The sequence below is a fragment of the Prionailurus bengalensis genome, chromosome D1 (genome assembly GCF_016509475.1).
Source record: "Prionailurus bengalensis isolate Pbe53 chromosome D1, Fcat_Pben_1.1_paternal_pri, whole genome shotgun sequence".
Classification (NCBI taxonomy): Eukaryota; Metazoa; Chordata; class Mammalia; order Carnivora; family Felidae; genus Prionailurus; species Prionailurus bengalensis.
In genome coordinates this window covers 49,321,766-49,345,915 of record NC_057346.1, presented here as the reverse complement: position 1 = coordinate 49,345,915, position 24,150 = coordinate 49,321,766, and the positions used below count along the sequence as shown (strand labels likewise).

The following is a 24,150-nucleotide window of genomic DNA, read 5'->3' as shown; positions in this document are numbered from 1 at the left end:
GATTGGGCTGCTGCCCAAATACTCCCTTCTCCAGAGATGTAAAGGCACTCTTGTTCTTCGTAGTCACTGCCCTAAGCTTGTAATCCCCCAGAACCATTCTTATTTTTTTGTGGATTTTGGGTTGTGGCTCCCCTTTAGCCTGCTTCAGTATATTTTCTTTCAGGGATTCCTTAACATTCTTTTGTCTGTTCTTGGAGTTCTTGTTTGTTTTTCTAGATCTTTTTGGCTTCAGAAAGTCTCTTTTCTATTGTTTTCAAGGATTTAGAGTAGAAATGGTGAGGCAGTATGTGCGCTTTGTCTGCAGTTTTGATCCAGTCTTCCTGTTTTTAATAAAAAGAGTAAATGTCTATGGAAAAGTGACAAAATACATAGTGATAAAAATAACATTTGTATTTGCATAGTGACTATTTTTTTTAATGTTTGTTTATTTTTGAGTGTGCAAGCAGGGGAGGGGCAAGAAGAGGGGGACAGAGGATCCAAAGTGGGCTGTGCACTGATAGCAGCAATCACAAACCGTGAGATCATGACCTGAGTCAAAGTCACACGCTCAACAGACTGAGCCACCAGGTGCCCCCATAGTGACTATTTTGGTTTATTTCTTCCGTTTTTTCCAAAACATTAAAATAAATATATCTATCATCTGTCTTACCTAGCAAGTATTTTCTCATGTAATTATAAGCTGCATAATTGGGATTTCTCTTCAAGAAAATGTTCTGGGGCTTGCTCTTTGGTATCTCTCATCTGGCCTCTGCACTCTGACAGTAAGTGTAACTCCACTTAGTTGCTTTAGCACGACTAGAAGGCTGAGTAAGGACTTGTGGGCTTGCAGAGAAGGTGTTACCATTGCTTACAGTATGTCCCTGTTACATGGGGAAGGGACAGTCATCTCCTGGTGAGGATTAGAGCCAATATTGTTCTTTGTTTCTTCAAGTTATCTTATTGTCAATTTAAAAATTAAATTCTTTTTCTCTCTCACCTACAGTTCACTTAGCAGCCATGGAAGGCCACCTTCACTGTTTTAAATTCCTACTCAGTAGAATGAACAGCACCACACAGGCTCTAAAAGCCTTCAATGATAATGGAGAAAATGTACTGGATTTGGCCCAGAGGTTCTTTAAACAGAACATTTTGGAGTTTATCCAAGGGGCTGAGTATGAACAAAGTGATTCAAAAGATCAGGAAAGTAAGTAATAAACCTGGAGTGTGGTAGCATTTAATAAGTAGAGTAAGTGGAAAAAGAAAATAAGTTATAAGGAAAATGTTGTATTTAAATATGTTACTTATAATTGTCTACCCATTCATTCAGTTTGTCTTTGGTATTATAAAATATTTTAGGCAGAAATATATAGAGATTAATGTGATGACCATTCTTTATGCCACTAATTTAAGGATAAACTGTTATACATATAGTTAAAGTTTCTTGGTTCTGTCTCCTTCATATCATTCTTTTTCTTCCTTCTCAGAGGTAAATATTGTTTTCAATTTAGAATTCCATTCTACAGGTTTTAATTTTAATTTTTTTAAGTAAGTTTATTTATTTTGAGAGAGAGCACAAATTGGGGAGGGGCAGAGAGAGAGGGAGAGAGACAGACAGATAGAATCCCAAGCGGACTCCATGCTGCCAGTGCAGAGTCTGACACGGGGCTTGAACTCATAAAACCACAATATCATGACCTGAGCTGAAACCAAGAGTATATGCTTAACTGACTAAGCCACCCAGTGTCCCTACATATTTTATATTTAATGTATATGTACTTACAAAAATATGCACTACTCTGTGTTTTTGGAGTAAGAGACTTAACCTGTTCTAACAAAGAAATCATAAAATTCAGCAGCTTAAGGATTTATATGACAGCCCAGATTGGAGAGTGAATCTATGCTGTGCAGTCATTCAAGAACTGGCTTTCTTTCCAACTAGCTCTCTCTGGTTGTAGCTAATTCAGTAGGAGGTGGGGAGGAGCAAGACTGTAAGGTTAGGACCAGAGATTTTAAAGGTCTAATTTGTATCCATCACTTTTGCTAACAATTCCATTGGCAAAAGTTTAGCCACGTGGGCATACTAGCTGTGAGGAAACCTGGAGAATTCAGTATTTAGCTGAGAAGACTTACTCAGCTACAACTCCCTTAATATTGAAGGAAGGGGATTTTAGTGGATGACTAGTAGTCTTTGAAACTTCTCTTAAAATCTTAAGGAAATGACATAAAACAGTATTCATTCTTCTATTCCTTGCTTTTTTCCAGAAAATACTATGTTTTGGGGTTTTTATTAAGCTGATAGATATACCTATTCTTTTTAAGTGTTTGTATAGTATTGTATTTTATGAAAACCATTATTTATCCATTTTCCAATTTGACATTTAGATTGTTTTTCACTATTATAGTAATGTGGTTGGGAATGTTCTTGTATGTGTCTTCTTATATACACATACAAGAGATTCTGTGGAGAAGTGCTTTACTACCTTTTTAACACAGAGCCCACATAGAAAATATTTTTATGGCACATGGGGATTGTTGGATGAGGCTGCTGGTGGAACTGCCTGTCTTCTCTGAAGACTGAGAGTTAAGAGCCCTGTTTGGGTAAATAGGTGTGATATTCTACTTTAGGGTTTGCTTGGTGGGATATGCCCTTCGTCAGTATAAACAGGCATTGCTACATTCTTCAGCAGGTGCTTGTAGAAGTTTGCACTCTAATCAGCAACGTTTGACGGGAATTTAGAGAAATGATATTTGATATTGTCAGACTTTAAAATGTTTGCCAGCTGATTGGATATGAAAAGGTTTAATTTGTATTTTGATTTTCATTTTTTTGATTGCGAATGAGGTTGAACATCCTTCTGTAAGTTATTGGTTCTTCTAGTTTTTTTCTTCTATGAATTGCCTGCCTATACTTTTCTCCCTTTTTAAAAACTGTATTCTTTGCCCTTTTCTAAATAATTTGAGTTCCTTATACAGTCTAGATTCTAATCCTTTATTAATTTTATCAGATATAGATATTTTCTCTCACACTGTGGCTTGTTTTTTCACTTTGATGAGGATATCCTTTATTTATTTATTTACTTATTTAATTTATTATTTATTATTTATTTTTAAGGGGATATCCTTTTTTTATTAAAACATTTTTTAAAAATATTTATTTATTTTTGAGAGAGAGACAGAGTGTGAGCAGGGCAGGAGCAGAGAGAGAGGGAGACACACAATCTGAGGCAGGCTCCAGGCCCCGAGCTGTCAGCACAGAGCCCGACGTGGGGCTTGAACTCACAAACCGTGAGATCATGACCTGAGCCGAAGTTGAACTCTCAACCAACTGAGCCACCCAGGCGCCCCCTCCTTTTTTTTAAAATGAATTTTATTTAAGTATGATTTACATGTAATAAACTGTATTCATTTAGTGTGCTGTTAGGTGAGTTTGGATGTATACACTCATGAAACCATCACAATCAAGATAGAAAACATTTCCACCACCTCTGAAGGTTTTTTTTATAATACGCCTTTATCTTTCACCCCTCTTTTCACCCTGGCCCACTTAGTTGCTTTCTGTTAGTATAAATTAGTTTGAATTTTCTTTTTTTTTTTTTTAATGTTTTATTTTTGAGAGAGAGAGAGAATGCAAGCTAGGGGAGGGAGAGAGAGAGAGAAGGGGACAGAGGATCCAAAGCAGGCTTTGTGCTGAGAACAGACGGCCTGACGCCAGACTCGAACTCATGAACTGTGAGATCATGACCTGAGCAAAGTCAGATGTTTAACCTACTGAGCGATCCACGTGCCCTAAGTTTGAATTTTCTAGTAGAACCATTTTAAGATTCATCCCTGTTATGTATATTAATAGTTCATCCTTTTTATTGTTCAACAGTATTCAACTGTATGGATGTAGGCCCCATACAACCTCTGATTTGCTTTATGTCATTATAGATTAGTTTGAATTTTCTAATGGAACCATTTTGAGAATGATTCCTCTATGTTAATAGTTCATTCTTTTTTATTGCTCAATAGTATTCTATTGTATAGATGTACCATATTTGATATATCTGGCAATACTACAGCTTGATTACTCTAGCTTTATATAGTAAGATTTAGAATCAGGTAGTGTAAGTCTCTAACTTTTTCTTTTAAAAATATTCTTTGGGGCGCCTGGGTGGCTCAGTCAGTTAAGCATATGACTTCAGCTTAGGTCATGATCTGTTTGTGAGTTCAAACCCCACGTTGGGCTGTGTGCTGACAGCTCAGATTCTGGAGCCTGCTTTGGATTCTGTGTCTCCCTCTCTCTCTGCCCCTCTATGGCTCATATTCTATCTCTCTGTCTCTCTCCAAAGTAAGTAAACATTAAACATTTTTTTTTTTAATATTCTTTGGCTATTCTGTTTCCTTTTCAGATTTAAAAATGAGAATAGGGACACCTGGGTGACATAGTTGGTTAAGCATCCAACTCTTGATTTTGGCTCAGGTCCTGATCTTGGAGTTGTTATCAGTAAAAACATCTTATCAGGTATTTAATGTGTAGTTAGGAGCTAGGTCAGCCCCTTTTACACAGGCATGTGTATATGTGTATGTGTTTGTATACATACTTATGTATACTTTATCTGCTTCCACTTTATTTTGCTTTCTTCACTTGCAAACAGAGAGTGAGTGTTCTGTGCAAATGTAGGACTTTAGACCAAAAATGTCTTCATGTGAAGGGTTGAAAATGACCATCGTGTGTTTTGTGGTGGCCTGAGGGAAGAATGGAATATAGCTAAGCATAGTTCTGGTACAATATTACTTGGCATGTTTGAGGTCCTGAGGGGTGGAAGGGCTACACAGTTAATAATAATCTTTATGATTGTCCTTTTTATTACTTGTTATTGCATCAATCAAACTAATTCCAATATAACATTATCATAATTGAGTTAATATTGAAATCTGAAATGTGTGACTGCTTGAGTCAAGAAAAATAGAATGAACTCATGTGTTTACTGAAATACTGAATTTCTATTCATAGCCTTAGCATTTCCAGGTCATATGGCTGCCTTTAAGGGTGATTTGGAAATGCTTAAGAAATTAATAGAAGATGGAGTAATCAATATTAATGAACGTGATAATAATGGATCGACTCCTATGCATAAAGGTGAGTTATTCCTGGTTTTGTTTTCAGTTCTGACATAATTACCTTTGAATTATTTACCTTTTAAAATAATTATACTTCAGAAACATGTGAAAGTGTAAAACTTTTCCTGATATCCTAGGACATTTAAGTCTTCCTTATATGGTACTCAGAGAGCTTAATTTTCAATTGAAGTGTGATATTCCTTTTATGATGTCAGAAATTGTCACATTTAGGGTAATTCCAATAGAAATTCTCTTGTGATACTGACATGTTTAGATATGAAATTGACTGCTAGAGAAATTTCTTAGGGCTGACATTTTCTTTGGATTAATAATGGTGTATTAATTCATGCTAAGGCATGAAAAAGGTATACCAGAACTTGAGAAAAAGGTGTAGCAAATTTTTCTTCTTTCTTAGACTCTGAAAAAATGTTTTCACTTCCATAGAAATATCAATGAATGTTTGATTTGAACATATCTTCAAGATGTCTACCACTTTTCTCTGCATTCTCTCCTTCCTTCTATGTGAAATTCTAACATGTTAACTAGCTTTTTGGTTTTTTAATCAGACTGTCAAATTGTCAGTCCTTATTGGGAGTATGTACTCTACGATTTATTCTTGCCAATCTTCCTTGTATTTATAAAATCAAAAACCAAATCTTTACCCCATCTGAAATTTCCATTCCGCCTCATTTGTGATATATAAGTTCCTTCAGAATCTAACGGCAGGTAATTCTTGTAAAAGTGTTAAAGGGCCTGCCAAGTAGCTCAGTCAGTGGAGCATGCAACTCTTGATCTTGGGGTCATGAGTTGTAGCCCCATTTTGGGTATAGAGATTTCTTAAAAAGCCCTTAAAAAATGTTAGAGTAAAAGACAGTAAGTAGTCTAGTTAATGCAGTCATGTGTTTTTTAATTTTTTAAAAAGTTGTTTATTTTTGAGAGAGACAGCATGAGTGGGGGTGAGTGTGGGGCAGGGCAGAGAGAGAGGGAGACACAGAATTCCAAGCAGGCTCCACACTGTCAGCACAGAGCCCGATGCGGGGCCCAAACTCACGAACTGTGAGATCATGAGGTGAGTTGAAACCAAGAGTCGGGTGCTTAACCAACTGAGCCACCCTGACACTCCTGCAGTCATGTGTTTGGATTAGGTTTTTATTTTTATAAATAACTTCTGCTGGTCCTGATCACAGACTATGTTCCTGTCGGTTAGGTTCTTAGTTTAATTATTAAAGTTGGTTTAATTCATAAGGAATCTCCAGTATAGAATCTAAGTACCATGTGTACCAGTAGTTTTGGAAGAGAGAGCTTAGGTGGCATAAGAAGAAGGGGAATGCAAAGAGATTTCCCCTACACACAAAGAGGTTTCCACTTTGGCAAACACTCTACCCTAGACTTGGAAAATCTCACTCCTTTGTCTCTACTGGCTGTCTAGGGGTTTAACTCTTTACCATGGGATTTGCGAATGGGGAGGAGACTTAAAATGTGCTCTATAGATGGATAGTTTAAAATGTGGTGCCCTGGAGCAAAGCCCTCATTTCATATCCTAGATATAAGCACTTCTTATTACTAATATTATGATATGTGGAGTATCATTTAGACACTGTAGCAAAAGATAGGCTTGCTCATGATGCTTAATATGCATCTTTCCAGGAACAATTAAGTTTCACTGAAGGCTGGTTTTCAGCCTTTCTCAGTCACTTCTTCACCACTGGAACTAAGATGGAAATGAGAGATCTGGAAGAAGGTTCTAAAGGGACTGATGTATAACGATAGGGTGTTTGGGATGCAACCATTGTGAGATGGGAGGGTGAAAACTGAGGAGGAACCAGTAGTGTTTGCTCTTCACCCCTTCTCTTGTCAGTCTATCCACTGAGGACACCTAGGGCCAGGAGTGGATCAGGTGGTGTGGTAGAGGGGTGAGAGGTGGCTATAATGGGGAGAAGGGGCATTTTGTGTACATTTGCCTTTCCTGGCAAACATCTGTATGTTTAGATTATAGCCAAATTGGTCAAATAAAAGTTGATGTCTCCTTATGATTTAATTCACCTTTCCCACATTTTATCAATCTTTCTGCTTCTTTTCCTTTATTTTATATATTGATTCAGTAAATAAGCTGCTGTGTTTATTATTGAGGCTTTCTTCTTAATCATTTAATGATTTTTAAATCTACCATGACTGCTCCTTCCTTTCATTTGCTAAGCCATAAGTATTGCAAATAATTTCTTAAAAATTTCTAGCCACTGAATATTTTATCTGTTCTCTTATAAAACATGGATTAAATTCTTAAACATATCATAACCAGTATACAATAAGGATCTTGGGTAAAAATCCTCTTATTGTAATTCATTTTAGAGAAATTCTTTTGCCTCTCTTTCCCTTTTTTGTAAACAGTATTTGTGTAATAACATGGAAATGTTTGGTTAAGCTCATTCTGTCTTATAAAACTGTTATCCATGATACATAAATACTATTTTGTAAATCTTAAAAACAGAGTATGTTGCCATCTTTGTCTAAAATGGGGTTATTTCTAAAGGTCTGGGAAATCTTATAGTATTCTTTGTTAACTGGTTTTGAGTTTGCTGTAGGAGACAGGAAGAAGGCCCAGGCTTTTCAGGGGCCAACTCTGAGTTTGGTAGATGGCTCTGAGTGAAGAAGAGAATGGTGGAAGAATTCGTACAGTAGTGATGGGGTTACTCTGTCACTGCTTCTGACTTTCTGTCCTCTTTTCTCTGTTGCCGATATTGGAGGTGAATTCACTTTTTGGGACGCCAAAGATATACCAGAAGTTCCTAGTCTTTGATTTATTTTACAGAGGCATTTATATTTAGCACCAACCGCATGCTTGCACTGTGTAGACTCTATGAGATCCAGACCTTCCTGTTAAGGAGCCACATACTTACAATATGAACAACTAGAGATTTGTAGAAGTTAGGATGTAATAAATGGCAAAAAGGATTTGGTTGTTAAAATACAGGCAATAAGAATTCAAGAGTAGGAACTGAGGAAAGAAGAATTTGGTAAGGGTTAAATTATTAACGAGAGTTCATGGGAATTCAGAAATAATATCTTATATGATATTTAACGGGATGCAAAACTGTCATCACATTTAATCCTTGTAATTTTATGAAGCAGCAGTGTACCCTCCTTAAAAATATGAAATCATCTTTGTAAAAGATAAGGAAATTGGGGTCCAGAGGAATCACTTTTCTTGATTGAGGTTGTACAGCTAGCTGGTAAGAACAAAGCTGACATTTTATTAATATTGTCATTCATTTATTCACTCATCAACTTTACAGACTTTATTGAGAGTCTTTATGTGCCAGCCACTTGCTAAGTTCTGTCCTATCCTCCAGTCTCATTGTTTAGTAGACCTAAAATCAGGTCTTTTAAGTTTATTAAGTTTTTCTCCCAGTTTCCCAGAGTCTTGAGATGAATCTAGAAGGATGGATAGAGGTTAGATGAGCACTGGTTGAGTGCTGAGTACTAGGTGAGAAGACATGTAAACAGAGCTATGGAGGTGAAAATTAGTATTGGGTGCATGTGTTAACAAGATTTTGAAAAAGGTGGTAAATGGTTCTGATAATCAGGGGCCTGCAAATTTTGAGTTTTGAGAGTCAGTAGAATAACCTCTTTATATAAGATGATGCAAGATATCTGAAGTCCTTGTGGGTCCCTGTGGCTGGATTGTGCTCACGTTCTGGTCAGATACAAGATTAGTCAGGACCTATAAATAGCAGCAGGCAAACACTGGATAAGGATTGGGAACACCTAGATTATAGTTTCAAATCCATTCCTTGCTAGCTGTGTGATGTTAAATAAATAACCTCGTTGAGCTTCAGCTTTTATATATGTAGGGAAAGTCCTCTGTATAGAGACTAGCACAGTAGATATTTGGTAGAATGTTTGTCTAATGAATATGTAAATTAACAGAGAAAGTAACATCTTCCCAACTTACTTTTGTTGTTTATTATAAGGATCAGTATTTGTGAAAATACTCTGTAATGGGATTTTCCAAGATTTTCAGATAATTGTTACTACTAACTTTTTTTGTCTATATTTTCCGTTTGTATTTTTGAAACAGCTGCTGGGCAAGGCCACATAGAGTGTTTGCAGTGGATAATTAAAATGGGAGCAGACAGTAATATTACAAACAAAGCAGGGGAGAAACCCAGCGATGTGGCTAAGAGGTATCCCTATGTGCTTTACTACTTTCTTCTGTTTTTAAACTTTTGTATATACTCTCTTATACTCAGAAAACTCTGAGGATTTAATGGAATTTTAGGACTCTGTCAAATACTGATGGAATGACAATTTTCAAGCTGAATTGACATTGGATGAGACATCAACTCTTCTCTCTAAAGTGATGATTTTCAATTGGGAGATAATATTGTCCCCTTTCCTGGGGGAGGGAGGGGATTTGGAAATGTGTGGAGGAGTGAGTGTCACAGTGATTGGAGACCAACACTGATATATAGTGAGGTCAGGTCCAGGAATGCTAAACATTCTACAGTACTTAAAACAGTGGTACACAATGGAGAGTTGTGTCCCACAAATGCTCATACTGTGTGAAATACTGTGTGATAAAAAGGAATAATCAATTTGGAGTCACATAGGTTTTGAAACAAATTTTGATGTTTATGTCTGAATTAAATATAACACCTAATATTGAACACCCCCTCATTCAGGTCAGGTCCTCAGGGAAAATTCAGTCAATCCATTTGTTCATTTGGTTGTTTTTCATTCAATTTCCTGCATACATAGTGTGTCCCTAGTGCTATGGTTAGTGTTAGGATTACAAAGATGAAAAAACACAGTCCTTCCCCTCAAGTTTGCAATCTTGTGAAGAGACAATGTACATAATAATAATTATTAACTATAATCATTATAACATATGTGTAAGATACAGTAAGAACTTAGGAGAAAAAGTACCCAGATCTTCCTATTTGAAAGTTGGGGGAGAGAAATGTTAACACAGATGATGGTAAGAGTTATGAAGGAACCTGAAGGGAGATGGAATTTATATAGAGGTCAGGGAAAAAGCTTTTTTTGGAGGAAGCAATGTTTATGCTGGTGCTTTAAGAAGGCAGAATTGTAAGATAGTACCTTGTGTGTTTGAGGAGGTGTATGTGGTTCAGAACTGCTTGAATCTAAGGTAGAAATGTGGGCTAAAAGTTGCAAATGAGGTTTGACAGGATGCCAGAACGTAATCATTCACTGAATTGCTCTGCAATTTTTGTGAGTTCATGTTCCTTAAAATTTTGAGGGATTTCTTTGAAGTCCCGGAGCATGGTTTTGCGGTTCCACATACCGAGGATCATAATCAACTCAGGCCCACTTTATTTTTATTTTGGAAGATGGCTTTTCCAAGATATAATTGGCATATGACAAAGTATGCATATTTGTATAGTACTAACTGATGAATTCTGATAAACGTATGTACCCGTGAAACCATTACCACCGTCAAGAGAGTGAATATATCCATCATCCTCAAAAGTCTCTTTGTGCTCCCTTTGTATCTCTCTCCTTCCACTGCTTTCTGCTTCCCCTTCCTCCAGCAGATGCAGATCTGCTTTCTGTCACTGTAGTTTAGTTTGCATTTCCTAGAGTACAGTGCAAACTCTTATAAATCTGGCGTCTTTCTCTCTGCATCATTATTTTGAGATTCTTTTATATGTATTGGTAGTTCATTTCTTTCTTATTGCTGAGTAATACTCCATTAGATGTAGAATTCCGTGGTATTCTAATAGTTCTATAATCCAGTAGCCTATCAATGGATATCTTGATTATATCCATTTGTTGTTTATTATGCATAAAGCTGCTTTAAACATTCACATACAGGTTTTTGTGTGAACATAAGTTTTTAGCTCACTTGGGTAAATACTTGGGAGTAGGATTGCCAGGTCATGTGCGAAGTTTGTGAGTATGTTTAATTTTATAAGAAGCTGCGAAAGTGCCTTCAAAAGTGATCAAACCAATTTGCATTCTCACTAGCAGTGAGTTTCTTTTGTTTTCTTTTTCTTGCAAGCATTTGATTCTGTTTATTCACCAGAGGAAAATGTACAAATGGCAAATATGCATTTAAAAAATGCTCAAAATCATTTACATTAGGAGAATGCAAATTAAAACCACAATGAGATTCCACTGTATACCTATTAGAATTTTGTAATTCATGCACCAAAATTTTAGGTGTATGTGTACTATTATAGAAATAACCTTGAATAAATTGTAAAAAAAAAAAATGTGGGGTGGGGGTGGTTCCTGGGTGGCTCAGTGGGTTAAGCATCTGACTCTTGATTTCAGCAGAGGTCATGATCTCACAGTTTGTGAGTTTGAGCTCCACACTGACAGTGCAGAGCCTGCTTGGGATTCTCCCTCTCTCAATCTCTCTCTCTCTCTCTCTCTCTCTCTCTCTCTGTCTGTCTCCCTCAACCCCTCCTCTTTCCCAACTTACATGCATGCATGCACGCTCTCTCTCAAAATAAACTAAAAAAAAAAAAAAAACAAATACACTTGAATCTGGCATAAAGCAAGTACTCAGTAAATGATAGCTGTTAAATTGCAACCTAGTAGTAGAGATAATGAATTCTGTTAACCTTACAACTTCCTCAAATATTTGTTAATGTTTGTAGTACCTGGTGAAAGGGGAGGACATATGTGTGCATATGGTTATGTAAGTATGTGGAAAAAAATAGGATTTGAGATTTTGTATTTAATGAGTTGTTCTCCATGTGATAAGAAGAAACATTAAGCACTTCAATTAGCATGACTGAGAAAAATATGCAGATTACATACAATCATGTCAGCTCCAAAACCTAGGGTATATTACTGGAAGCTTCATGGAGATGTGGGCAAGATCAAAGAAAATAGAAAACATGGATAGAAAAAGTCACTGTTTTTCCATTACATTTCAAAACCATGCCAAGTATTTTGGGTTGAGGAAGGATGAAAATTAAGGGGATACATATATATATATAGTTACCCTAAAACTGGAAACAGAACTAGTTCTGCAATCTAAATTAGGCCATCAAAAAAGGTAGTAAATATAGGTAACAAATAAGGTGGTTCTGGGCTTTCTATACAGTTGACCAGCTGTGTCTAGGGCACACCACATATTGTCTTGATATTGGGTCTCCTCTCCCATTTGGATTTTGCCAATACAGATTATGAAATAGCCTGTAATAGGACTGTTTGTCCTTAGTGTTCAGTAACTCTTTGAGCTGGTTGTATGTCAAATTGTCACTGACCTTCAGGTACAGTTGTGTTTTTTTGTATTTTTTTTTTAATGTTTATTTATTTTTGAGAGAGAGACAGAGACAGAGCACAAGCGGGGGAGGGGCAGAAAGACAGGGAGACACAGAATCTAAAGCAGGCTCCAGGCTCTGAGTTGTCAGCACAGAGCCTGATGCAGGGCTTGAACTCATGAATCATGAGATCATGACCTGAACTGAAGTTGGATGCTTAACTGACAGAGCCACCCAGGCACCCCCAGGTACAGTTTTGCTCCTTTACTGGTAGATGGGTTGGTGGCATAATGTACAGAGTGTAATCTGCTAAATTAAGTTCAAACTGTCGTTTCAGTTTGAAGAAGATTGTGGATCTTATTAATTTCTGATTCTTTCCCACAGGTTTGCCCATTTAGCGGCTGTAAAGCTATTAGAGGGGCTACAAAAATATGACTTGGATGATGAGAATGAAATTGATGAAAATGATACAAAGTTTTTCTTAAGACATGGTGTTGAGGGAAGCACTGATGCCAAGGATGATCTATGTCTCAGTGAGTTGGATAAGACAAATGCCAGAAGTAAGTGTGCCAACTCTGTTGATTTATTTTTTAAGAAATACCATAGCCAGTTTTTTTACCACAAATATGGAAATTATTCTAATTAACCATCTGCAAACAAAAATACTTTGATATTTTTGGGGGGAAGCCAGACTAGTACAAATGTTTGTGCTACGGGTTTGTGAACACATAGAGTGTAAGAGGGGTGCCTGGGTGGCTAAGTTGGTTAAGCATCCGAATCTTGGTTTTGACTCAGGTCATGATCTCACAGTTTGTGGCTCTGTCTGCACTAACAGCATGGAGCCTGCTTGGGATTCTCTCTCTCCCTCTCTCTCTGCTGACCACCCCCCCCCCCCATTCTCTCTCTCTCTCTCTCAAAGTAAATAAACGTTTAAAAAAAAGTAAGACATAATCTCTGTCCCTCAGGGAGGAAAAAGTTATAAGGAGGAAAAAATACTTAAGTGGGTCATAGGAAACAGGGAAGTAAACATCTCAATGATTTCCATGGTTAGTTGACAAATGATTTTTACAGATTAATAATAGGAAATATTTATTGAGTGTCTACTGTGTGCCAGACACTGTTGCACATATCGATGAAACAGTGAACAGCACAAAATCCCTGCCCTGCCAGCAAATTTCATTCTACTGGTGGTGGTGGTTGAGGGAAGGTGATGACTAGCTGATAAGAAAATAAGTACACAAAGAAAATAAGGTATAGTACTGCCAAAGATAAGATAACCAGTAGAGGAGGCCTCTCTGAGGAGGTGACATTTGACGAGAGACCTCTGAGTGATGAGGATGAGCCATATGAAGATCTTGGAAGAACATTCTAAGCAGAAGGAGCTGTGTGTGTAAAGGCTATGGGGTAGACTTGAGCTCAATAAGTGTGGCTGGAGTACAATTAGCAAGGAAGTGGTAACAGATAAAGTTGGGGATGTAAGCAGGGGCCCAGTCAAATTGTATAGGGCCTAATTAGGATTTTATGGGTTTTTAAAATTTTTAAATTTTTCTTATTTTAAATAGAAGCCACTGGTTGGGTTTGGGATGGGAATGATCTGATCTATGTTTACAAGTAGTATCACTCTAGCTGCTGGGTAGAGAGTAGACTGGGAGGTAGGGGAGAGCATAGCATTTCAGGTGGGTTATGAATGGGCAGGAAGAGAACATACTCACCTGCCAGTCTAAGGTTAGATGAAGTTTTTAATATAATTTAAATTTGCTAAGGACACCAAATTAAAATTGTACAAGAGCAGATGCAGAATGTCTGCACAGATTTCCTGGGCTCCAGGGGTCTCTGATGTGGACCTGGAACTACCAGTGATGCTACAAAGAAAGCTCCATTCTGGTTTTGCAGCCTTTTTTTTTTTTTTAATTTTATTTTTTATTTTTTATTTTTTACATCCAAGTTAGTTAGCATATAGTGCAACAATGATTTCAGGAGTAGATTCCTTAGTGCCTCTTACCCATTTAGCCCATCCCCCTTCCCACAACCCCCCCAGTAACCTTCTGTTTGTTCTCCATATTTAAGAGTCTCTTCTGTTTTGTCTCCCTCCCTGTTTTTATATTATTTTTGTTTCCCTTCCCTTATGTTCATCTGTTTTGTCTCTTAAAGTCTTCATATGAGGGAAGTCATATGATTTTTGTCTTTCTCTGACTAATTTCACTTAGCATAATACCCTCCAGTTCCATCCACGTAGTTGCAAATGGCAAATTTTCATTCTTTTTGATTGCCGAATAATACTCAGTTGTGTGTGTGTGTGTGTGTGTATATATATATATATAAATTGTATATATAATACATATTATACATATATATGTACATATTATACATATGTACAATATATATAAATAAATTGTATATATATATAAATAAATTGTGTATATATATATATAAAGATGATGTGGTATATATATATATACCACATCATCTTTATCCATTTATCCATCGATGGACATTTGGGCTCTTTCCATACTTTGGCTATTGTTGATAGTGCTATTATAAACATGAGGGTGCATGTGTCCCTTCGAAACAGCACACCTGTATTCCATGGATAAATGCCTAGTAGTGCCATTGCTGGGTGGTAGGGTAGTTCTATTTTTAGTGTTTTGAGGAACCTCCTACTGTTTTCCAGAGTGGCTGCACCAGCTTGCATTCCCATGCAGCCTTTTTTTTTTTTAAAGAATTTTTTTCTTAAGTTTGTTTATTTTTGATAGAGCATGACCGAGGGAGGGGCAGAGACAGAGGGAGACACAGAATCTAAAGCAGGCTCCAGGCTCCTTGCTGTCAGCACAGAGCCCGCTGTGGGACCCAAATCCATGAACCATGAGATCATGACCCGAGCTGAAGTCTGACGCTTAACCTACTGAGCCACCCAGGTGCTCCTTAAAGGAATTTCTTTTTTAAGTTTATTTATTTATTTTGAGAGCATGAGAGTGGGGGAGGGGCAGAGAGAAAAGGAAATAGAATCCTAAGTAGGCTCTGTACCATCAGCATGGAGCCCAACACGGGGCTTGAACCCATGAGCCATGGAGCCTGCTTGGCATATTCTCTCTCTCTCTTTCTCCGTCCCTCCTTCTCTCTCTCTCAAAAATAAATAAATTTTAAAAAAAGGGAGTAGAGCTTGGGCACTGAATTCAGACATTAGAATTTCACCACTCTTAGCTGTGTTAATCCTTGCACCTCAGTTTCCTCATCTATAAAAATGAGAATGTTATAATGTCATCCCCACAGAGTTAAAAAGATTAATACACTAGAGAATGGAATGTGCCTAGCCCTTAATAGAGGCTCAGTAAATGTCTGTTCCCTTCCTCTTGATCTGTAGAAAGTATTTTTGGTTTGTTGGGCAGGAAGAACTAGTTAGACCAAAACTACATTCTCTAAGGAAAATTTCTAACTCCCGTCTAGATTTTTAAAAATTAAAAATTAAAAAATTCTAATTGAAGTACAGTGGATGTGTAATATTAAATTAGTTTCAGGTGTACAACATAGTCAACAATTGTATATGTTATGAAATGCTCACCATGATGTGCATTACACTATTATTGACTATATTCCCTCTGCTTTACTTTTCATCCTGGTGACTTATTTACTTTAGAACTGGAACTTTGTGCTTCTTAATCCTAAACACCCATCTTCCCACCCCCCCTCCCCTTTGGCCACCACTAGTTCTCTGTATTTATGAGTCTGTTTCTCTCTTTGTTGTTTGTTTGCAGTTTGTGACAATGTGAATATACTTGGAGGGTATTACACTAAGTGAAAATAATCTGGACAGAGAAAGACAAATACCATATGATTTCACTTGTAAGTGGAATCTAAAAAACAAAAGAAATGAACAAAGAAATTAAAAAAATGTTGTTAAGAATTTCCAGAGCATTGTCAGGCAGATCATTACTCTCCAGGGTATGGTGAAAGCCTCTTCCCTGGCAGATGCAAGCAAGTGAAGACCTGAAGATGCTGATATCAGGGGCTCCCAACAAACAGTCCACCTAGATCACCCTGTAGTGAAGCTCAGAGTTAATGATCCCTTCAGAATTTCAGTAGCTTTATTGAGACATAATTCACATACCATTCAATTTACCATTGAGGTACATTCAAATTACCATTAAGGTACCCAGCTTAATGTTATTTAGTATATTCATAGATTTGTGCAACCATCACTATAGTAAATTTTTAAACATTCCCGTCACACCCAAAAGAAACCCCACATTTCTTAGTAGTCGTTCCCCTTTACTCGTGCTTTCTTCTCCCTTCCCCCCAGACCCCATCACTAGGTAACTAGTAATCCATTTTCTGTCTGTATAGATTTGCCTATTCAGGGTATTTCATATGAGTGGAATGATACATAAGTGGTCTTTTGAGACTGGCTTCTTACTCTTAGAACAATGTTTTCAAGGTTTATATATCCTGTAACGTGGATCAGTACTTCATTACTTTTCATTGCCAAATAGTGTTCTTGTATGGATACACTACATTTTATTATCCGTTCACCAGTTGATGGATGTTAGAGTTGTTTTCATATTTGGGCTATTAAGAATACTGTTGCTATGAACATTCATGTACATGTTTTTGTGTGTACATATTTTTTCATTTCTCTTGGGTATAAAACTAGGAGTTAGTTGGGACTGCTGAGTCATTTGGTAACTCCATGTTTAACATTCTGAGGAACTTCCAAACTGTTCTCCAAAATGGCTGCATCATTTAACATTCCCATCAACAATGTTTGAGGGTTCCATTTTCTCTACATCCTAGCCAATACTTGTTATTGTTTGATTGATTAAGGCTAGTCTATGAGTGTGAAGTGGGATCTCATTGTAGTTTCTTTTTTTACATTCTGTAATTGAAGTATAATTAACATACAATGTTTTCTTACTTTCAGGGATACAATATATATACTCGACAATTTTGTATATTGCTTACCATGATAAATGTAGTCACCATCTATAACTGTCAAACATTCTTATAATATCATTGATGATATTCCCTATTATACTTTTCACCTCTGTGACTTACTTATTTTATAACTTGAAGTTTGTACCTCTTGGTCCCCTTTATTTATTTCACCTACACACCCACTCACATACCATCTGGCAAACACCAGTTTGTTCACTGTATTTAAGTATCTGTTTTTGATAGAATCGGGGGGAAGATGGCAGTGTAGGAGGATGCTGGGCTCACCCTGTCCTGCTGATCACTTAGATTCCATCCACACCTGCCTAAATAACCCAGAAAACTGCCAGAATACTAGCAGAACGGATTCTCTGGAGCCAAGCGCAGATGAGAGGCCCACAGAAGAGGGTAGGAAGGGCGGAGAGGTGGTGCGCACTGCACGGACTGGCGGGAGGGAGCCGGGACAGAGGGGCAGCTCTCCGGCAAAGCAGAGCCCCCGAGTCTAGTTTGCAAAAGCGGAGGGGCCAGACCGAGTGTGTTCAGACAGCAAGCGGGACTTAACATCTGGAAGGTTATAAGTTAACAGCTCTGCTCAGAGAGCAGGAAGGCTGGAGGACAATGGGAGGGAGAGTTGTTGAGCCCCAGACGACAGAACTCAGCTTGGCGGAGAACAAAGGCACTCGCCAGTGCCATCTCCCTCGCTCATCCCCCAGCCAAAATCCCAAAGGGAACAAGTTCCTGCCAGGGAATTCGCTTGCACCGTGCAAACACCCAACACTGTGCTTCTGCGGATCCGTCCCTCCGGCAGCAGGTCTGATTCCTTCCCAGTGCCGCAGGGCCCCTCCCGAAGCGGATCTCTGAAGGATAAGCGAGCTGAGCCTGCCCCTCCCGTCCCTGTGCACCTTGCCGATCCACCCCAGCTAATACGCCAGATCCCCAGCACCATAAGCCTGGCAGTGTGCAAGTAGCCCAAACAGGCCACGCCACCCCACAGTGAATCCCCGCCCCTAGGAGAGGGAAAGAGAAGGCACACACCAGTCTGTGGCCCCAGTGGTGGGCTGGGGGCAGACATCAGGTCTGACTGCGGCCCCGCCCACCAACGCAAGTTATTCAAGACAGCACAGGGGAAATGCCCTGCAGTTCTGCACCACTGCAGGGACTATTCAAAATGACGAAACGGAAGAATTCCCCTCAAAAGAATTTCCAGGAAATAACAGCTAACGAACTGATCAAAAAGGATGTAAACAATATAACAGAAAGTGAATTTAGAATAATAGTCATAAAATTAATCGTTGGGCTTGAAAACAGTATAGAGGACAGCAGAGAATCTCTTGCTACAGAGATGAAGGGACTAAGGAGCAGCCAGGAGGAGCTAAAAAATGCTAAAAATGAGCTGCAGAATAAAATGGAGACAACCACAGCTCGGATTGAAGAGGCAGAGGAGAGAATAGGTAAACTAGAAGATAAAATTATGGAAAAAGAGGAAGCTGAGAAAAAGATTAAAAAATCCAGGAGTATGAGGGGAAAATTAGAGAACTAAGTGATGCACTGAAGAGAAATAATGTATGCATAATTGGTATTCCAGAGGAGGAAGAGAGAGGGAAAGGTGCTGAAGGTGTATTTGAAGAAATAATAGCTGAGAACTTCCCTGATCTGGGGAAGGAAAAAGGCATTGAAATCCAAGAGGCACAGAGAACTCCCTTCAGACGTAACTTGAATCCATCTGCACGACATATCATAGTGAAACTGGCAAAATACAAGGATAAAGAGAAAATTCTGAAAGCAGCAAGGGGTAAACGTGCCCTCACATATAAAGGGAGACCTATAAGACTCGTGACTGATCTCTCTTTTGAAACTTGGCAGGCCAGAAAGAATTGGCACGAGATTTTCAGGGTGCTAGACAGAAAAATATGCAGCCAAGAATCCTTTATCCAGCAAGTCTGTCATTTAGAATAGAAGGAGAGATAAAGGTCTTCCCAAAGAAACAAAAGCTGAAGGAATTCGTCACCACTAAACCAGGCCTACAAGAGATCCTAAGGGGGATCCTGTGAGATAAAGTACCAGAGACATCGCTACAAGCGTGAAACCTACAGACATCACAATGACTCTAAACCCGTATCTTTCTATAATAACACTGAACGTAAATGGACTAAATGCACCAACCAAAAGACATAGGGTATCAGAATGGATAAAAAAACAAGACCCATCTATTTGCTGTCTACAAGAGACTCATTTTAGACCTGAGGACACTTTCAGATTGAAAGTGAGAATGGAGAACTATCTATCATGCTACTGAAAGTCAAAAGAAAGCTGGAGTAGCCATACTTATATCAAACAAACTAGACTTTAAATTAAAGGTTGTAACAAGAGATGAAGAAGGGCATTATATAATAATTACAGGGTCTATCCATCAGGAAGAGCTAACAATTATAAATGTCTATGCACCAAATATGGGAGCCCCCAAATATATAAAACAATTACTCATAAACATAAGCAACCTTATTGATAAGAATGTGGTCATTGCAGGGGACTTTAACACTCCACTTACAGAAATGGATAGATCATCTAGACACACGGTCAATAAGGAAACAAGGGCCCTGAATGATACATTGGATCAGATGGACTTGACAGATATATTTAGAACTCTGCATCCCAAAGCAACAGAATATACTTTCTTCTCGAGTGCACATGGAACATTCTCCCAGATAGATCACATACTGGGTCACAAAACAGCCCTTCATAAGTATACAAGAATTGAGATCATACCATGCATACGTTCAGACCACAATGCTATGAAGCTTGAAATCAACCACAGGAAAAAGTCTGGAAAACCTCCAAAAGGATGGAGGTTAAAGAACACCCTACTAAAGAATGAATGGGTCAACCAAGCAATTAGAGAAGAAATTAAAAAATACATGGAAACAAACGAAAATGAAAATACAACAATCCAAATGCTTTGGGATGCAGCGAAGGCAGTCCTGAGAGGAAAGTACATTGCAATCCAGGCCTATCTCAAGAAACAAGAAAAATACCAAATGCAAAATCTAACAGCACACCTAAAGGAAATAGAAGCAGAACAGCAAAGACAGCCTAAACCCAGCAGAAGAAGAGAAATAATAAAGATCAGAGCAGAAATAAACAATATAGAATCTAAAAAAAAATGTAGAGCAGATCAACGAAACCAAGAGTTGGTTTTATGAAAAAATAAAATTGACAAACCTCTAGCCAGGCTTCTCAAAAAGAAAAGGGAGATGACCCAAATAGATAAAATCATGAATGAAAATGGAATTATTACAACCAATCCCTCAGAGATACAAGCAATTATCAGGGAATACTATGAAAAATTATATGCCAAAAAACTGGACAACCTGGAAGAAATGGACAAATTCCTAAACACCCACACTCTTCCAAACTCAATCAGGAGGAAATAGAAAGCTTGAACAGACCCATAACCAGCGAAGAAATTGAATCAGTTATCAAAAATCTCCCAACAAATAAGAGTCCAGGACCAGATGGCTTCCCAGTGGAATTCTACCAGACGTTTAAAGCAGAGATAATACCTATCCTTCTCAAGCTATTCCAAAAAATAGAAAGGGAAGGAAAACTTCCAGACTCATTCTATGCAGCCAGTATTACTTTGATTCCTAAACCAGACAGAGACCCAGTTAAAAAAGAGAACTACAGGCCAATATCCCTGATGAATATGGATGCAAAAATTCTCAGTAAGATACTAGCAAATCGAATTCAACAGCATATAAAAAGAATTATTCACCATGATCAAGTGGGATTCATTCCTGGGCTGCAGGGCTAGTTCAACATTCGTAAATCAATCAACGTGATACATCACATTAACAAAAAAAAAAGAGAAGAACCATATGATCCTGTCAATCGATGCAGAAAAGGCCTTTGACAAAATCCAGCACCCTTTCTTGATAAAAACCCTCGAGAAAGTTGGGATAGAAGGAACATACTTAAACATCATAAAAGCCATTTATGAAAAGCCCACAGCTAACATCATCCTCAATGGAGAAAAACCGAGAGCTTTTTTCCCTGAGATCAGGAACACGACAGGGATGTCCACTCTCACCGCTGTTGTTTAACATAGTGTTGGAAGTTCTAGCATCAGCAATCAGACAACAAAAGGAAATCAAAGGCATCAAAATTGGCAAAGATGAAGTTAAGCTTTCACTTTTTGCAGATGACATGATATTATACATGGAAAATCCTATAGACTCCACCAAAAGTCTGCTAGAAGTGATACATGAATTCAGCAAAGTGGCAGAATACAAAATCAATGTAAAGAAATCAGTTGAATTCTTATACACTAATAATGAAGCAACAGAAAGACAAATAAAGAAACTGATCCCATTCACCAAGAATTGCACCAAGAAGCATAAAATACCTAGGAATAAATCTAACCAAAGATGTAAAGGATCTGTATGCTGAAAACTATAGAAAGCTTATGAAGGAAATTGAAGAAGATATAAAGAAATGGAAAAACATTCCGTGCTCATGGATTGGAAGAATAAATATTGTCAATATGTCAATAATACCCAAAGCTATCTACACATTCAATGCAGTCCCAATCAAAATTGCACCAGCATTCTTCTCGAAGCTAGAACAAGCAATCCTAAAATTCATATGGAACCACACAAGGCCCCGAATAGCCAAAGTAATTTTGAAGAAGACCACCAAAGCAGGAGGCATCACAATCCCAGACTTTAGCCTCTACTACAAAGCTGTCATCATCAAGACAGCATGGTATTGGCACAAAAACAGACACATAGACCAATGGAATAGAATTAAAACCCTAGAACTAGACCAACAAACGTATGGCCAACTAATCTTTGACAAAGCAGGAAAGAATATCCAATGGAAAAAAGACAGTCTCTTTAACAAATGGTGCTGGGAGAACTGGACAGCAACATGCAGAAGGTTGAAACTAGACCACTTTCTCACACCATTCACAAAAATAAACTCAAAATGGATAAAGGACCTGAATGTGAGACAGGAAACCATCAAAACCCTAGAGGAGAAAGCAGGAAAAGACCTCTCTGACCTCAGCCTTAGCAATCTCTTACTCGATACATCCCCAAAGGCAAGGGAATTAAAAGCAAAAATGAGCTACTGGGACCTCATGAAGATAAAAAGCTTCTGCACAGCAAAGGAAACAATCAACAAAACTAAAAGGCAACCAAAGGAATGGGAAAAGATATTTGCAAATGGCATATCGGACAAAGGGCTAGTATCCAAAATCTGTAAAGAGCTCACCAAACTCCACACCCAAAAAACAAATAATCCAGTGAAGAAATGGGCAGAAAACATGAATAGACACTTCTCTAAAGAAGACATCCATATGGCCAACAGCCATATGAAAAGACGCTCAACGTCGCTCCTCATCAGGGAAATACAAATCAAAACCACACTCAGGTATCACCTCACGCCAGTCAGAGTGGGCAAAAGGAACAAATCAGGAGACTATAAATGCTGGAGAGGATGTAGAGAAACGGGAACCTTCTTGCACTGTTGGTGGCAATGCAAATTGGTGCAGCCACTCTGGAAAACAGTGTGGAGGTTCCTCAAAAAATTAAAAATAGACCTACCCTATGACCCAGCAATAGCACTGCTAGGAATTTACCCAAGGGATACAGGAGTACTGATGCATAGGGCCACTTGTACCCCAATGTTTATAGCAGAACTCTTAACAATAGCCAAATTAATGGAAAGAGCCTAAATGTCCATCAACTGATGAGTGGATAAAGAAATTGTGGTTTATATACACAATGGAATACTACGTGGCAATGAGAAAGAATGAAATATGGCCCTTTGTAGCAGCGTGGATGGAACTGGAGAGTGTTATGCTAAGTGAAATAAGCCATACAGAGAAAGACAGATGCCATATGTTTTCACTCTTATGTGGATCCTGAGAAACTTAACAGAAACCCATGGGGGAGAGGAAGGAAAAAAAAAAAAAAAAGGTTAGCGTGGGAGAGAGCCAAAGCATTAGAGACTCTTAAAAACTGAGAACAAACTGAGGGTTGATGGGGGGTGGGTGATGGGTATTGAGGAGGGCACCTGTTGGGATGAGCACTGGGTGTTGTATGGAAACCAATTTGACAATAAATTTCATATATTGAAAAAAAATTATGAATGCAAAAAAATGTAAAAAAATCTGTTTTTTTCCCCTCTATATTTAAGAATCTGTTTTTGTTCATTTGTTTTGGTTTTTAGATTTCAAAACTAAAATCATATGGCATTTGTCTTTCTCTGACTTATTTCACTTTAGCATACTACTCTCTAGGTCCATTCATGTCACAAATGGTAAGATCTTACTCCTTTTTATGGCTGAGTAATATCTCATTGTATATGTAAATTATACCTTTATCCATTCATCAGTGGACACTTAGGCTTCCATATCTTGGCTATTTTAAATAAGGCTGCAACATACACAGTGGTGCATATATCTTTTAATTAGTGTTTTTGTTTTCTTTGGGTAAATATCCAGTAGTGGAATTACTAGATTCTATGGTATTTCTATTAATGTTTTGAGGAACCTCCATACTGTTTTCCACAGTGGGTGCACCAATTCACAGTCCCACCAACAGTGCACAAAGGTTCCCTTTTCTCCACATTCTGTCAACACTTGTTATTATTTGTCTTTTAAGTACTAGTCATTTTGACAGGTATGAGCTGATATCTCATTGTGGTTTTGATTTGCATTTCTCTGATGATTATTGATTTTGAGCTTTGCCAACCATTTGTCTTCTCTTGAAAAATACCTATTCAGATCTTCTGTGTGTTTTTAAATCAGATTTTTAATCAGAGCTTTATAAGTTCTTTATATAGTTTAGATATTAACCCTTTATTAGATATATCATTTGCAAATATCCTTTTTACTAGGTTG

General features: G+C 37.9%; 1 protein-coding gene across 1 annotated transcript in view; it reads left to right on the top strand.

Moving 5' to 3' along the window:
• ANKRD42 (ankyrin repeat domain 42) overlaps nucleotides 1-24,150 on the top strand; it is a 72,638-nt gene that overhangs the window by 29,696 nt on the left and 18,792 nt on the right. Inside the window, exons 6-9 of the mRNA XM_043580098.1 lie at nucleotides 983-1,183; nucleotides 4,976-5,101; nucleotides 9,161-9,266; nucleotides 12,705-12,880. Coding sequence (XP_043436033.1) covers nucleotides 983-1,183; nucleotides 4,976-5,101; nucleotides 9,161-9,266; nucleotides 12,705-12,880 — 609 coding nt within the window. The remainder of the gene's footprint in view (nucleotides 1-982; nucleotides 1,184-4,975; nucleotides 5,102-9,160; nucleotides 9,267-12,704; nucleotides 12,881-24,150) is intronic.